The sequence below is a fragment of the Carettochelys insculpta genome, chromosome 14, assembly GCF_033958435.1.
Source record: "Carettochelys insculpta isolate YL-2023 chromosome 14, ASM3395843v1, whole genome shotgun sequence".
Classification (NCBI taxonomy): Eukaryota; Metazoa; Chordata; order Testudines; family Carettochelyidae; genus Carettochelys; species Carettochelys insculpta.
Genome location: NC_134150.1, coordinates 24,049,365 through 24,063,436, shown reverse-complemented (window position 1 = coordinate 24,063,436; position 14,072 = coordinate 24,049,365). Strand labels below are relative to the sequence as shown.

Sequence of the window (14,072 nt, the reverse complement as noted above, 5' to 3'; positions counted from 1 at the left end):
GGCATTTGCTTTTAATCACAGCTTCATCTGGTATGCTCAGGGAGACTTGTCTCACTGATGCCTGAGTTATGTTGAAAATACTGACATGCTCCTAATTGTTTTTATCCTATCTCCAAAAATAACTGTACAAGGAAGGAGTTTTTCATGGAAGACTGTGGCTGTCATGTCATAAGCCTCTCATTAAAAATCCTCCCAATGGCTCAGTGCATCTCAACAAAAAGAAATAAGTTGCAAGTATCAACTTGAATCGAGCCTTTAATTATTTTGTGTCTATATGTCACTAAAGCATATGATAAGCATATTTACTTAATATAATTTTCTAGTGAAAAATGAAGCAATGTTTTTGGCTGATAGTTTTCTGACAAATGAAAAGTGAAAGCAGTCAGAGAAACTTTCAGATGACTAGACAGGGAGGGGACTGTTTTGCAGTTCACAAATGATGACACCACCTTGATATTTGTATTTTATACTAGTGTAGATTTGGCACGATCAAGAGCACAAAAGGAAAATAAAAATAGTTTTACTGATTTTGACAGGATTATGAGTGTCAGTGTTGGAATAGTAATGGGAATAGCCTACTAATATAAATAGTTTCTGAAGGCGATCTTTTCCCCCCCGGTGGTAGAAGACTTCAGCACATTCCCATTATCAACATAGAAGAATCACAGTGAGAGAGAGCTAATTAAGCAGTTACATTGCAAGTCATCTCAGCTACTGAGAGATAATATGGGTATAAAAATTATGGAAACTAGAGCAGAGTACCATTTATGTCTAAAATATCAGCACAGTGTTGCTTCTAGTTATGCATACAGTGCTATCAGATGGCATAGACAGTAGCTACATAATAAGCATCATTTTGCTGCATCTCTGAAAACTGCCAGAAAATGTAGTATTCAGATCATGGTTTTTCTGGAAAGCAGTCACTTAGGTTTTTAACTGTTTAAGTGCCTCATCTTTATACATTCCTGGGTCAACTTTTTAAAAGAATAACTAGTTATATGAGGTGAACTACGGGATTTACTATGGAGCATAAAGCCAAACTGTCGTCTTGGGTGCCTCTTAGATATTGGCTTTATGTCTGAAAAAAAGAAGGTTACATTTAGCCAATCTAAAGCCACAGCTAAATAATATTAATACTTGCAAACATATCCATGTATACACTGATGCACTGACTTTCTATGTTATAGTACGAATTGACTACTATTTCTCTTTGATAATACAATCTCCTAGCAGTAACTTCAATTTCACACTTTAACGAAGCTACATTTGCAACTGGCACTGTAACATTGTTAATATGATTGCTTGTTCTTTGATTTACCTGTATAACAGTAGGAGAAAATGTGGTTTGTGCAAAAGATCATAATACGAGCATCACAAAAAACTACATTTACATTGAAGTAGTCCCTTTTATAACAGTGCTTGATTGCATTTACTAATGGTTGCTAAGTCTTGGTATTGGAGCATAAAATGATGCATACAGCTAATAGAAAGTAACGCATTTGTTATGTTCTGATAGCTGAATATCTAAGTAGTAAAGCATTTTCTAATACTCCTATTTTAGTTCTTCTCATCTTTTGCACTTGGCTGTGACAGTTATATTTGAAAAAATCCTAAATTGAAATAAAGGCTTGTAGCTGAAAAGCCAGATAAATCCTATTATAAACCTAGCGATGTTATTTTTATTTTAACTGTAAAGATTTTTAAATTTAATATGGTATCATTTATTATGCTAGAATACCTGACTTGTTCTGTTTCATCCACCTCATATACATTGTATTGAAAATACATTCTGACTCCTTTAGCTGTGATTTTCTCTTGTTAACATATTTACCAGTCATCCTAAGCCAACCATTTAAAAGGAATAATGCTCATATTATAGTATGTCTGAATGCCCTATAGATTAAAAAAAAAAAGTCTATCTTTATCACTTGCCCCTTCCTAACAGAAGAATAAAGTGGAAAGAGGAATTACGTGATGGATAGGTGTCAGTAATCATCTGTAACCTGGCAACCAACACCACTAGTGCTGGGACAGTAATGGGCTGTTATAGATTTATTTCCATATGCACTTTTCAAGGAGCAAATTTGCAGAACAGAAAATTGTCTTCAGCACATAATTTCAGTCATGAATTTTAAATAATTGGTGGTAAAGATAGAAATATTGTAAATACTGTTTCAGATAGGAATAAAATAACTTACCACATGTAGGCTTCATGTATTAGACTGCACATTTGGAATATGAATTTAATTAAAATCATCCTGTGTTCAAGATTTTGAATCAAGAAAGCTGATGTGAAAACAGTTAACGGAAGATATGTGGACTATTTGGCTAGCATAGTATTTGGGTTTTTTTTTTTAATGTTACAGGAGTTATTCTTGAGACATGCTATGAAGCAAATCAAACAGAAATTTTAAGAACACTGACATTAAATTCTGCCAAAAGCAATGCACTTTGGTACATTGAAGAATCCAGGATGATACAATGTTCTTTCCTCATACTACTGAGGGTCTTAAATTCTTTTTTATCACCATCAGAGTTGGGGTCAGGATATTAGCTATAACTTCTATGAGTACTTGAAATTCTTTGCTTTCATAATATAACAGCTATTTCTTATTCCTAAACTTGCTTATGATTGTTCAAATTGTTCTTGTTATTGATAAATGTGGATGATCTGCCATATACTCATCAGGATTTGAGGAGCTGATTGCTAGAAAACGAGCTAGGTCTCAGCGCTATTTTTAAAAATAGACGTTCCTGTTGAGCAGAATGCACAGCTTGCAGACTCCTCAAGGGGACCATATTTGGCCTCTATCTACAACGGTGCCAGAAACAAGAATCTTTATGAAAATGACTGTCATTTTAAATCTTCATATGTTAAAAAATACTTAATATAGAGCTTTCATGGAGCAACAGGGCCTCAAAAACAGTTTCTAAATGTCCAACCTTCCACTTCAAAAGGGTCAAGTATAACATGTTTGAACGATGATTTTTATTAACTTGTGAAAAAAATACAGATTGAACCTCTCTGTCCTCAGGACCTGACTGGTGCCAAACCAGAGAATTTTCTGAACCAGAGGATGTCAATTTTATGTAGAACATTACTAACACTTCCATTTATTACTGGGCTCTTAGAAGACGGGTAGGGGTGAATTAAAGCTAAATAACAACACAGACTTCTGATGGCCACAACTGGTGGCTGTAGACAAACTTTATGAGGCTGCAGGAAACTTGACCACATCCAACTTAAATAGACATCCGGCTAACTAACATCATGCCAGACCATGGATGTTGCTGGATCAGTGAGTGCCAGACAGCTATGTTCAACCTATATAATTCTTTCTCCTACATACATTTCACTATTTGGTCAATGTAATTAAAAGAACTAAGATCATTCAAAACGGTGGTGGACAAGTGTCATGATCATGAGGGTTAGCCAGCAGCCTGGAAGTAAAAGGGTTAACCTCCTTAGCCAGGTGGGGTTGGCCTATAGGAATGTAGGTAAGAATTGAATTTTGGCTCCTCCCTCTTCTGTTCTCTGGCCCGTCTTCTTCTTTCCAGCCATGAGGGAGAGAGAGAGAGAATATCTCCCTCCAATCTTCTGTAAGTTGGGTAAAGTTTAGATAGATGCGTTAGGCTTTATTGTTTTATGGTTTGGGAAGTGGGATCTGATGTCTCTGCGCTTTCTAGAAATGTTCTTTTACTCTCCTTGCAACTGAGTTCTAGGCCCATGGTGGAGACTCCCCATGTGTTTTACTTTGTGACTCTTCCATCTAGTCATGCGGCTTGCAACACGAATATTGTTGTAATAATAAAAGTTCTCTCTTTTTCTTTTTATTAACTTGGTATTGGTTAATGTTTGTACTTTGGGGCTGAGATTTCCCAAGTAGTCTCTCCCGGGTTTCCTTATTATTACTTGGGTGGTGGCAGCAAATTTTATCCCCAAAATCTAAGGTTTTTAGGATTTTTGGAGGGAAGTTTATACCAAAACCTGGTAGAGAAGGTTTTGGAGGTACTTTTGCTGGCCCCCACTTCTGCATTTATCTTGCTAGAGTGGGGAAGGAGCCATGACAACAAGTATTATGCCTCTTGCATGAATTCCACATTTGGCATATGAGAAAGAGCTCCTATTTAAAAATTCCTTCTAGCCTAGAGGAAGGTGCACTGGATCGATAGGATCTATGAGACTAGACTCATCTCTTCCAAAGATCAATATTAGTATTTCTGCCCTTCATAAATCTTTATAACTGAGTAAGGCCTTATATCCCTGTCTGTGAGTAGAACCCATACCTTTAACATGACTGAAATATGCTTTCCTTAACCATCTACATCTGACTGATTCATACAATCCCTGCTTTAAACACTGAACCAAAGCCAGTAAAGGAACCAGGTATCCACATACGTGACATTCCACTGCTGTCTCATCACTAGGTATGTAAGCCACTAACATGCCCTTCTAGGGTCTGGTCAACACAGAACAGTCCGCTTCTGTCACCAGTTATCTGTTTAGCTCAAACAATAGAGGATTATGCTATGGAACTGAATATCCTGGGCTCAGTCCCTGCTGACAGCTCAAGGTGGTATGTCAGCCTCACTTCCCAGTCTTTTATTATATGAGGGTTTAAAGTCCTTCCAGATCTGGCAGCTGTCCCCCACTGAGTCTACTCCAGACAGTTCAGACAACTGGAATGAGGGTCACACAGGGGCACTGCCTCACCACAGCATGCCTTAGCCTTAAGTAATGAATGAGTTCTGCTGACAGAAAAAAACTTCAAGCACTTACTGAAATCTCTTTACAACTAATTCAGCTATGTACACTACATACAATGAAGCAAAGAAAACTGTTGAGGGCAACAAGGAACTGAAGGTACACAGGACAGTACCTTTATATCTTCTCTATGAACATGATACCAGAGTGCGCCAGAACCAATCAGATGGATACCTCTGAAAGAAAAAAGTCCAGCAACTGTGCTTGAGGCAGGCACAAACCTGTATTGGAATGGAAATGCGCAAGCACGCAAAGATGACCATTGCTTCATAGATATCAATATATAACTAGTACCAGAGCCGTCCCGTCCATAGCATGGTTCGGGGTGGTGATTTGAGTGTCCCACAGCAGCCACCTCAACTATCCTATGGAGAGGTCCCAAGGGGCTCCAGGGGATTACCTGGTGGGAGGAGCCTGGCATAGGGTAGCAGCAAGGGTTGCCCCTCTCCCACTCACTACAGTGGCAGAAGCCAGAGTGGCCAAGAGCCTGCTTTGCCCCCCTGCTCTCTTCCAGTCCACTGGGCTTGGCTTCTCCATTGCAGTGGGACGCAGAACATCCTGACCCCAGGGTGTTGCTCAGTGGTGGAGGCTTCATCAAGGAGTGGGAAGGAGTGGAGTGGGGAGAGGATAGAATAGAGGTAGGGCAGAGGTGGCCTGCAGCAGAGGGGTTATGGGCCCCATGCCTTGGACATTGGCTGGGGCAGGGTTCCCCAGGCCTCATGCCCTGCCTAGGGTGGCCCTGACTTAATAACATATAAATGATTGCGTATCAACATTTATAAATATTTATGCCAAAAGACCAGTGGTTTCCAACCTTTTCCGTAACACGGCACACTTCAGTGCAACAATTCCACGGTGCACCCAATTTTGTCATCTGAATTGATGGCTCATAAACTTTCTTTTACTATGGGCACCCTCTCACTAGAGAGATTTGCAACATAGTAGTGCACACAACAAATTAAACAAGGATCAAATGCATTAATGTTTCAAATCCACCACAAAATACACCGTCTCAGACAATGAGCACAGACATTTTCAAAATCTGTTCAACACCAAGCTAGGGATGTTGAGTAAACAAATAACCACTGCATGCAGGCTCCCCTCCCCACCACCTCCTTTGGAGGCAGGACATGGGATTTAAACAGCCAGCTCCAACAGGTTCTCATCCTCCCTCCCCATTCTTTGACACAGCAGGGAGTTGGGGCAAGAAGCAGCATTTAAACTGCCTTCCAATGTGAATGGGGTCCTGGGGGGGGGTCAGCATTTTCCCTTTGGGGGCTCTGCAAAGAACCACCCTGAGGGGCAATTGACATCACTTTATGACACACTTGCACAGTTCCCACAGGACACCATTGTGCTGTGGCACACCGGTTGAAAATCACTGTATGAGACTAATGAAAAAAGGTAAACCTGAAGTTACAAATGAAAAGGGATGCAAACAATTATTACCATATACATATTATAAATGTATAACCTTCAATAGCAGCAGAGCCATAAAAATAAACATATCTGCCCATATAAAGTGATACAGGTAATTTCAAACAACATACAAATTAATAGTTATCAAAATATCAGTGTAACCAGTTTTTTTTTCTTGCTAGAATAAGAGGTGCCAGAACTTCCTGCAGCCCCAAACTGCCCCCAGGCTTAACCCCTGCCCCCTGCAGTCCCAAACCTGCCCCCCCGCCTGCAGCCCCAATTGCCCCTCCAAACTGCCCCCCCCAACTCAGGATTCACAGTTACCTTACCTAGGAGCTGCGCATGCTGCTGCTCTTTCACCAGCCTCTGTTCTCTCTTCAGTGCTGCCGCATGGCTCCCTCAAGCCCTCCGGCTCTCTCCATGTACAGTGCGGAAGGGGCAGCTCCCAGCATGCTGTCATACTGAAACAACAGGACTCAAATTGGTTTAACAGCCATTAAGCCAATTAAATTAAGTCCTTCTCTTTCAGCGCAACAGGCAGGACAGGGAGCCAGAAGTGCCAGTGGCAGGAGCTGCAAATGGCTCCTTAAAGAAACACATGCAGCTCCCACAATGGCAGTGCTGGAAAAAAAACTGCCAGAATCCTGTGCTGGTACATTTCTCCAGCAAAGACGCCCTGAGCGCAACATATATATTAAACATAAAAACCTAACCTTCTGACTGCCAGAAACTGGGACTGGTTGACAAGGGATAAATTACCTGATAATTTGCCTTTTTATGGTTCATTCCCTCTGATTCTCTGTGAAGCATCTGGCACCAACCACTGTCAGAAGACAGGTTACTGGACTAGGTTCCCATTAGTCTCACCTGATACGGCCATACTGATGTTATCAGGTCTTCATGTTAAATAGATTTATAAATATAGGTATAATTTAAGTAATAATAAGGAACAAAGAGCAATATAGTTGTGAATATATAGGTTATACATATATTGGCTTATAAATATAGTGAAATATTATACTAAATATCATGTCTAACAGTACTGATTACATCCTGTAACACTATTAAATATAGCAGATATGTAAAATATATGTTTGTTAGTTGCCTGGTTTTTCCAGGGCTTATAAGTCTTTACTTACTTTTCCTTTTGGAGGATCATGTTACTACCTTTACAGAGACAATCTTGATTCCTGTAGTGCTTGTCAAGCATCTGATGGAAGTGTCCTACAGAGCCTGTCTGCTTTGTTATGAAGTTTGTAGGATATTTGAGAATGTATTTAATATCTTCTCACCTCTCAGCTTGTCCAATACCATTAAATGCTTCTTGCTTAAATTTATGGACCAGTCTACCTACAAAGAAAATGTAAAAGCCTTGTACTTGAATTCTTCCCCTGATGCCCCAGCACAGCAAATTTCCTCTTAATTTTGTCATTAAACCCTAGCATTTTACATGAGATAGGGTTATTATTTTCTTACTCTATCTAACCCCTGCCAGTGGGTAAGCCCTTTCATTCTTCAGGGGAGACAAAGTGGGATCCAATTTTAGTACTTCAGAGAGTGTGTTCTGAAGAAACCTAATCATGTGTTTTCTTTCTAGTCACTCAGGGATCCTCACTAACCACAAATAATTCCTATTTCATATGTTTCAAGATCTTGTTTCTCATCAAGACTGGTAGGCCATGTCTTATGGAAGCATTCTCTAGTTTAAACTCCTTCAGGTCAATGCCAGTTTTGCATAGTTATCCAAATAGATGAAATAAGCCTTGGCTTCCTCCACATGAGAGAAAAGATTAAGTTTGCTAGTTTGAAAGTCCTTCCTAGCTGTAAAGCTCTCTCTGTGAGACTGCTAGATTTCGGCCTTATGTTTCTTTGGAGGCTCACTCAATTTTGGATCATTTGGTGCTTCTCTTTTTCCCAGCAGGATCCGTAACACCCTAATGGAAGGGGTTCCCTTCTTCATCTAACTAGTAAATTTTTAACAGAAAATTATGCTTTAGCTACCTCATCATCATCAATAACCGTGGGCTCAGCGCCCGTTGGTGTCTGCTGCCTCTCTCACTATTTCCTTCCATCTTTCCCTGTCCAGTGCAAAGTGGCTTAGTTTCTGCAGACTAGCTCCGCACCATCTACATCATCATCTATACATTCTACATCTACAACTACATCATCTATACATTGTCTGTGGGCTCTGCCTCTCCTATTTGAACCATCCATTATGCTAAATATCAGGGTCTTGATTTTTCGTTTGTTGTTCATTCTGCAAATATGCCCAAATAGCTGTAGCTTCTGAATTGATGAAGGTTAACATATGAGGGTTGTGGAGACCAAGAATCAAGCAGCCATCTTCCCTTTGCGTCACATGATGCCTCCCCCCACCTCCCCAATTCTGAAATGGAAAAAACAAATGGAGAATCTCTCCCCTAATTAGCCAGCTTGAACGAAGCCTATCCCATTACAAAGTAACAGTTCTTATCTAATGGGTCACACAATATTGTATCATATAAATTGTCTGCAGTGGTAGTGTATGACTTGTCAGAAGCTGGTACGCTTTCCAAGGAATTGGTATCGCTGTTTTGTAGATATGAAGTATGGGCCTGAAAATCCTGACTAATTTTTTTTGTTTAGCTTCAGAAAGGATACAGCAATACAAACTTTGCAATATTATATCGTCAGAGGAAAGGTCCAATAAAGACCTTGGCTTTAGGCTTTTAGATGAAATTCTTAGGCAGAGTTCTGGTTGTGAGGTTGGTCTTTGTGATGTGGATGGTTATCTAGTACTGAGTGGAGTGAGGTAGCTAATTTACTGAACTGGAAGGTTGTGTTGACCTGAGATAAACTGAGCTTCAATTATTGGCAAAAATCTCAGAATTCTATTACACAGACTTTGCCTCTGCTTTTCATTGGGTTCCTCATCTGAAAATATCTTATTAGCAGACCCCTGTGCTTACATGAAATGCACAGAATTGGTGACAGTTTTTGAGGTGGTACTGAATACATGTCTTCCTTTAAGCAGACAGTTGTCTCATGGCCTATCCCAGCAGAAGGTCCTTGATCAGCTCCAGTTCATTCTCTTCAGCTATTTAGTTCTCATTTTAAATAAGTTGATTTTAGTGCCCCTGCGTAGGCTAAAATTCATCCTAAAGAAAGATTTTGGATTATTAAGAATATGTATCCTCCCTCAGGTCTCACCCATCCATCATAGCCTAAGTGAGCCTCAGGTTGCCAGGTCAGATGGCTGAATTTAAGTGTGTTACCATGCATGTAGGCCTTCTTGTCTTCTACAGGCGTTGCTACAGTCAGTTTACCAGCCAAGGAGGAATCATTTGGACAAGCTGGTCTGAATTGTCCCTGTAGTCTTACACACTGTGGAATGAATGGTGGATGAACAGACACCCCCTCACCCCCAACCCATCCCCTTTCCAGTCCACTTGCACTAAAGACAGCTGTAACCAAAAAAAAAATCTATAAAAGGCTCACATTTATAATTCATGGGCACAGGATACAGATAGAGCAGAAGGCGAGGCTTCACATACATGTCCTGAAGCTACAGGAAATCTACTTACCAGACTTTTCTCTCCTCAACCTGTTTCATGAGACCTTTTCAAGAATTTTATCAGGAATGTTTTCACTATCCCCAAGACACCCGAGTAATTTCTAACCTTCAAATCACATCATAAAACCTTCCTTTTCATCTTAAACCATAGTTAACACTAAATCTCACAAAATAATTGAACTATGAAAAGGCTTGTTTTAATTGCTGTCTGTGGTATAGTGACAGCATTTACTCCAGAAATCCGATTCAGTAGGAATGTAAGCTTCTGGGTGTGCTAGAGAGAGACTGGCTGTGTAACCCCTTTATACAAAAAAAAAAAAAGAGAGTTAATAAAACCCCCTTTTAGCACACAGTTTTAATTCTAAGCCACTATTTTGCCATGTGGCTACAGTGGGTATTAGGGAGAAAGTAAAACATGTTTAAGATACACTGTTATTTCCCCACCCTCATTAGTGTCAGGTCACTCAATTAATGTTTCACATTTCTACACTATAAGGCCTGTCATACTAAAGGAATGTATGTAAGAACACTTAGGATACATCTTCACTAACTGGAAGATCAATTTAGTGTATCTGGTAGGGATATACTAAATGAACTCACAGGACTCTGTCATCAACCTCTGTACTACCGACTGCCACAAGCAGTAAGGGAAGTCGATGGGAGAGTGGTCTCCTATTGACCTCCTGCAATAGGGCCGCACCGTAAATTTGACTTAAGGTGCATCAACTCCAGCTATAGAATTCTTATAGCTGAAGCTGCATATCTTTGGTTGAATTTCTTTTGTGGTATGGACCTGCCCTTTGTGTTGTTTATACAAACACTGAAATGCAGCTACCACTAGAGAGAGCCAGCACACTGCCTTCTACGTATCACTGAAAAGAGAAATTTGACCAAGGACATTCAAAAACTTGCTGAGAGATTTCACAGAGGCCCAGAGCCACAAACCCTTACCTCATTCGCAGAGCACAAAAGGGAAATCTGCTTCTACTTAGCTGTGTGAAAAAGACAAAGCCTTGTTTCTTAAGTTTACATCCAGAAGGACCCCATTTTATGCTGCAACTCATGTTGGATAACCCCTGTACTGCAACTTGCATTTTAGCAGGCTAGAGTACTTCAACTAGTATTCAGCATGTGCAATCACCTGTATTTACCTGTCATGTCTAAGTCTTGAGGAAATGATATATTTAAAAAAAAAATCCCAAATTTATTTCCATTCTAAGGTGGACTCAGAACAGAAAGGACACAATAATTGTCCTGTTGAAACATCTGCTGTACCTCAGAGACACCTCTACTCTCTTCACCTATTCTTTTATATACACTCATTCCTCGTTAAACAAGTATACTTTATTTATAAGTACTCGCTTAAACAAGGGACACATTTATTGACCTTTTGTTCATTGGACGAGTGAACTCCCCCCGCTAATACGAGACTTACCCCCTCCCCAGGGCTCCAACCCACCACAGCCTGGCCTCCATCCCCTGCCTTCCTGCAGACCCAAACCGCAGCAACTTAAACCCCCTGCCAACCCCTGCATGCCCGAACTGCTGAAATTAAACCCCACCCCAGCTGGCCCCCGCACGCCCAAACCGCCGCAACCCCCCTCTGGGCCCCACACGCCTGAACCGCTGCAACTTAAACCCCCCGCACTGACCCCCGCACACCTGAGCCACCGCAACTTAACGCCCCTGCCCCTGAACCGAAGACACTTAAATCCCCCACTGCCCCACGCACCCAAACCACTGTAATCTATCCCCGCTGGCCCCTCAGCCAAAAACTGTCGCAGACTTAACCCCTCCCCAGACTCAACCTGCAGCAGCCTGAACCTCTCCCCCCTACCCCACCACCCTTTTTTAAATCCTCCCATTCCTGTCCCCAAACTGCCTCCAGCCTTTAACTCCCCCGCAACCCGAGGTTCACTTACCTTTCAAAAGCTGCGCCATCTGCTGCCACTCAGAGCACTTGGAACCAATCAGAGACTGTTGCACATATCTTAATAGGAATTTAGTTTCCCTCTTATGAGTTTTCACCTACAAGCAAAAAGTTAGGAACTAATTGTGCTCGTATAGTGAGGGATGAGTGTATTTATCTACCAATGGGGCAGTCAAACTGTACTTCTAGAAGCACTTCTTTTAAAATGTCTCATACTGCATTGTTTCAGTTTCACTGATCTCTTCAGCATGTTTAGATTTCTACTTCTGAAGTGGGTTTCATTGCCTAATTTGGGATGAAAAGCAGCCTTACCTTGTTTTGTGTAATTCTTAGAATCTCATTCTTGTGTAAAAGATGAGACATTCTGCCTTTCTAAGCATCTAGCAATCTGTTAAAATCCCTTCCAGCTCTTAAATTTAGCAATTTCTTACCCTGGGTAAAAGCTGTTGGGAATGCAGAAAGCATCTAGTGTTCTATAATTCTATGAAAATAGTGTTTGTTAACTACATATTGCATGAACCCAGAAGTTCTGTCTTTGCTTCTAATCAAATCCTCTCTTCCAAACTTTTTAAAATACTTAATGTGGGCTTTAAACACAATGGAAACCAATTTAATCAAAATACTCCAGGTACCTGAAGACATGATTCATATACTTATAGTATTTGTTAAATATTAAAGGCATATAATGCACAAATGAACTTCTAAACACACTGGAATTGAATTTTTTAAAACTAGCATCCATTTTATTTTTGCTCTTTCAGAGAAGTGGAAGGTGAACTTGAAATAGTATGGGAATCTACCTCCAAAGAGAAGAGGAGAATGAAAGAACTCTTGCATAAATCTCTGGAGAACAACACATGGAGCACTGTCAGAGTTTATGAATCATATTTAGGTGAAATCTCTCAGAATGACTTAATTTCTGGGTATGGTTTTAGCTACTGTGATGTGAAACCATTATCACCCACAAACATGAAAGTAAACAGGAACCTCTGTGATGAGGACAAAGGTGCCACTACATCTTGCACAAGAAAGGATGATCCTAAAGAAACAAAACAACAAGAGCTCTATGGCTGAACTAGACTCTCCTCAACCACAAAAGATATTCTAACAAAAAGTATTTATGTTCTTTGGTACTAATATATACTTTAATTCAAGTTGATAACAACATCATATTTTCTCTTTTCAGTAGAATTACATTCTTAGCTGTTAGGAATATTGTTAATGTCATTTGATAAAAAGCCATTGCAAATCCAGTAGAGATGTACTACAGCACTATCACCACCTGAAAGCCAGCAATACTTACCAAATTAAAAGGATAAGTAATTGCCAAGCTTGGAATTATAATTTCTAGACTCAGAGCTCAAATTTTAGGGCTGCTACAAAACAAGTGCATAGGAAATAGTAGAGAGTCTACTATTTGGTAAATAATGCTTACATTTTTATATGATATAACTCAAGTGCTAGGTGTTTCATCTATAAACAACCCTGTATATTTATTTAAATATCCAAAATGTGGAGATTTAAATCAAACCAAATACATAGAAAACATCTGCAAAGTACTGTATAAGCCTGAGATGCACACTCTTACTATTAGCATAGATTGTCTTACAAAATCTCTGCCTACTCTCTGCAGAAAAAGGGAGGAAGTGCCACCTGGGTAGGGGATTTTAGGGGGCAAATTAATGGGATGCACATCCCTTGCCACCTCACAGATCTCCAAGTGGGAGTTAGTGCTGCTTGAATCCACGGCTGCCAATACATAGCTATAGAGATACACAGCCATTAACAGCATGTTTCCAACTGGAGCTGTCTTGTCAAGGGGATGGAAAGTGAAAAGAGGCATGAATCATTCCCAGAATGCTTTGCCGTCTGCAAATTCAACAGTATCTAACACCTTCTCTACAATTTTTTCCTCTCTAGCTAGTCCTCTTCATAGTGTCTTTGTGCCGGGGTGGGGAGAGAAGCAAAGGAAAGAGAACTCTTTCCCATTACAACGATACATTTGTATTGTCATATTTCACAGCAATTGCATATTGTAGTAATCAAAGCTAAAAGTTGGTATAAAGTAAAGGGTTTTATTACACAATTTATATAATTATGTTTGATCGTTCTGAAATTTTTTTAGCTTATTGCTTAATTTTATTAGCCTAACTAAAGAACTAATAATTGTTTACGAATGGAAATAAAAAGGTGAAAACAATACTTCCTAAATGTGTAAACCTAGAGAAAAAAAATATATACACACACTCTTGTTCACAGATACTAAACAGAAAACAGAAAATTGGGGAAACAAAGGTTCCTTAAAATGAACATAAAAAAGAAAATGTATTCCAATCATTGTGGATCTGAGAGAATTCACTAATTTCATCAAGTAGTCTACTTCACATTAAGGTCCTCACTTAAGA

The 14,072-nt window shown here is 39.9% G+C and overlaps 1 protein-coding gene and 1 long non-coding RNA gene across 3 annotated transcripts in view; one reads left to right on the top strand and one right to left on the bottom strand.

Moving 5' to 3' along the window:
* The window catches only part of LOC142020839 (uncharacterized), a 45,637-nt gene extending 39,004 nt beyond the window's left edge, over positions 1-6,633 (bottom strand). Inside the window, exons 1-2 of the long non-coding RNA XR_012647520.1 lie at positions 6,514-6,633; positions 4,881-4,941 (exon numbers count right to left, since the gene is read on the bottom strand). This is a non-coding gene — a long non-coding RNA (uncharacterized LOC142020839). The remainder of the gene's footprint in view (positions 1-4,880; positions 4,942-6,513) is intronic.
* CEP89 (centrosomal protein 89) overlaps positions 1-13,859 on the top strand; it is a 79,784-nt gene extending 65,925 nt beyond the window's left edge. For both annotated transcript variants that reach the window (XM_075009056.1, XM_075009055.1), the window contains one exon: positions 12,429-13,859. In XM_075009056.1, coding sequence (XP_074865157.1) covers positions 12,429-12,741 — 313 coding nt within the window. In that variant the 3' untranslated portion in view covers positions 12,742-13,859. The remainder of the gene's footprint in view (positions 1-12,428) is intronic.
* Positions 13,860-14,072: the final 213 nt, after the last annotated feature.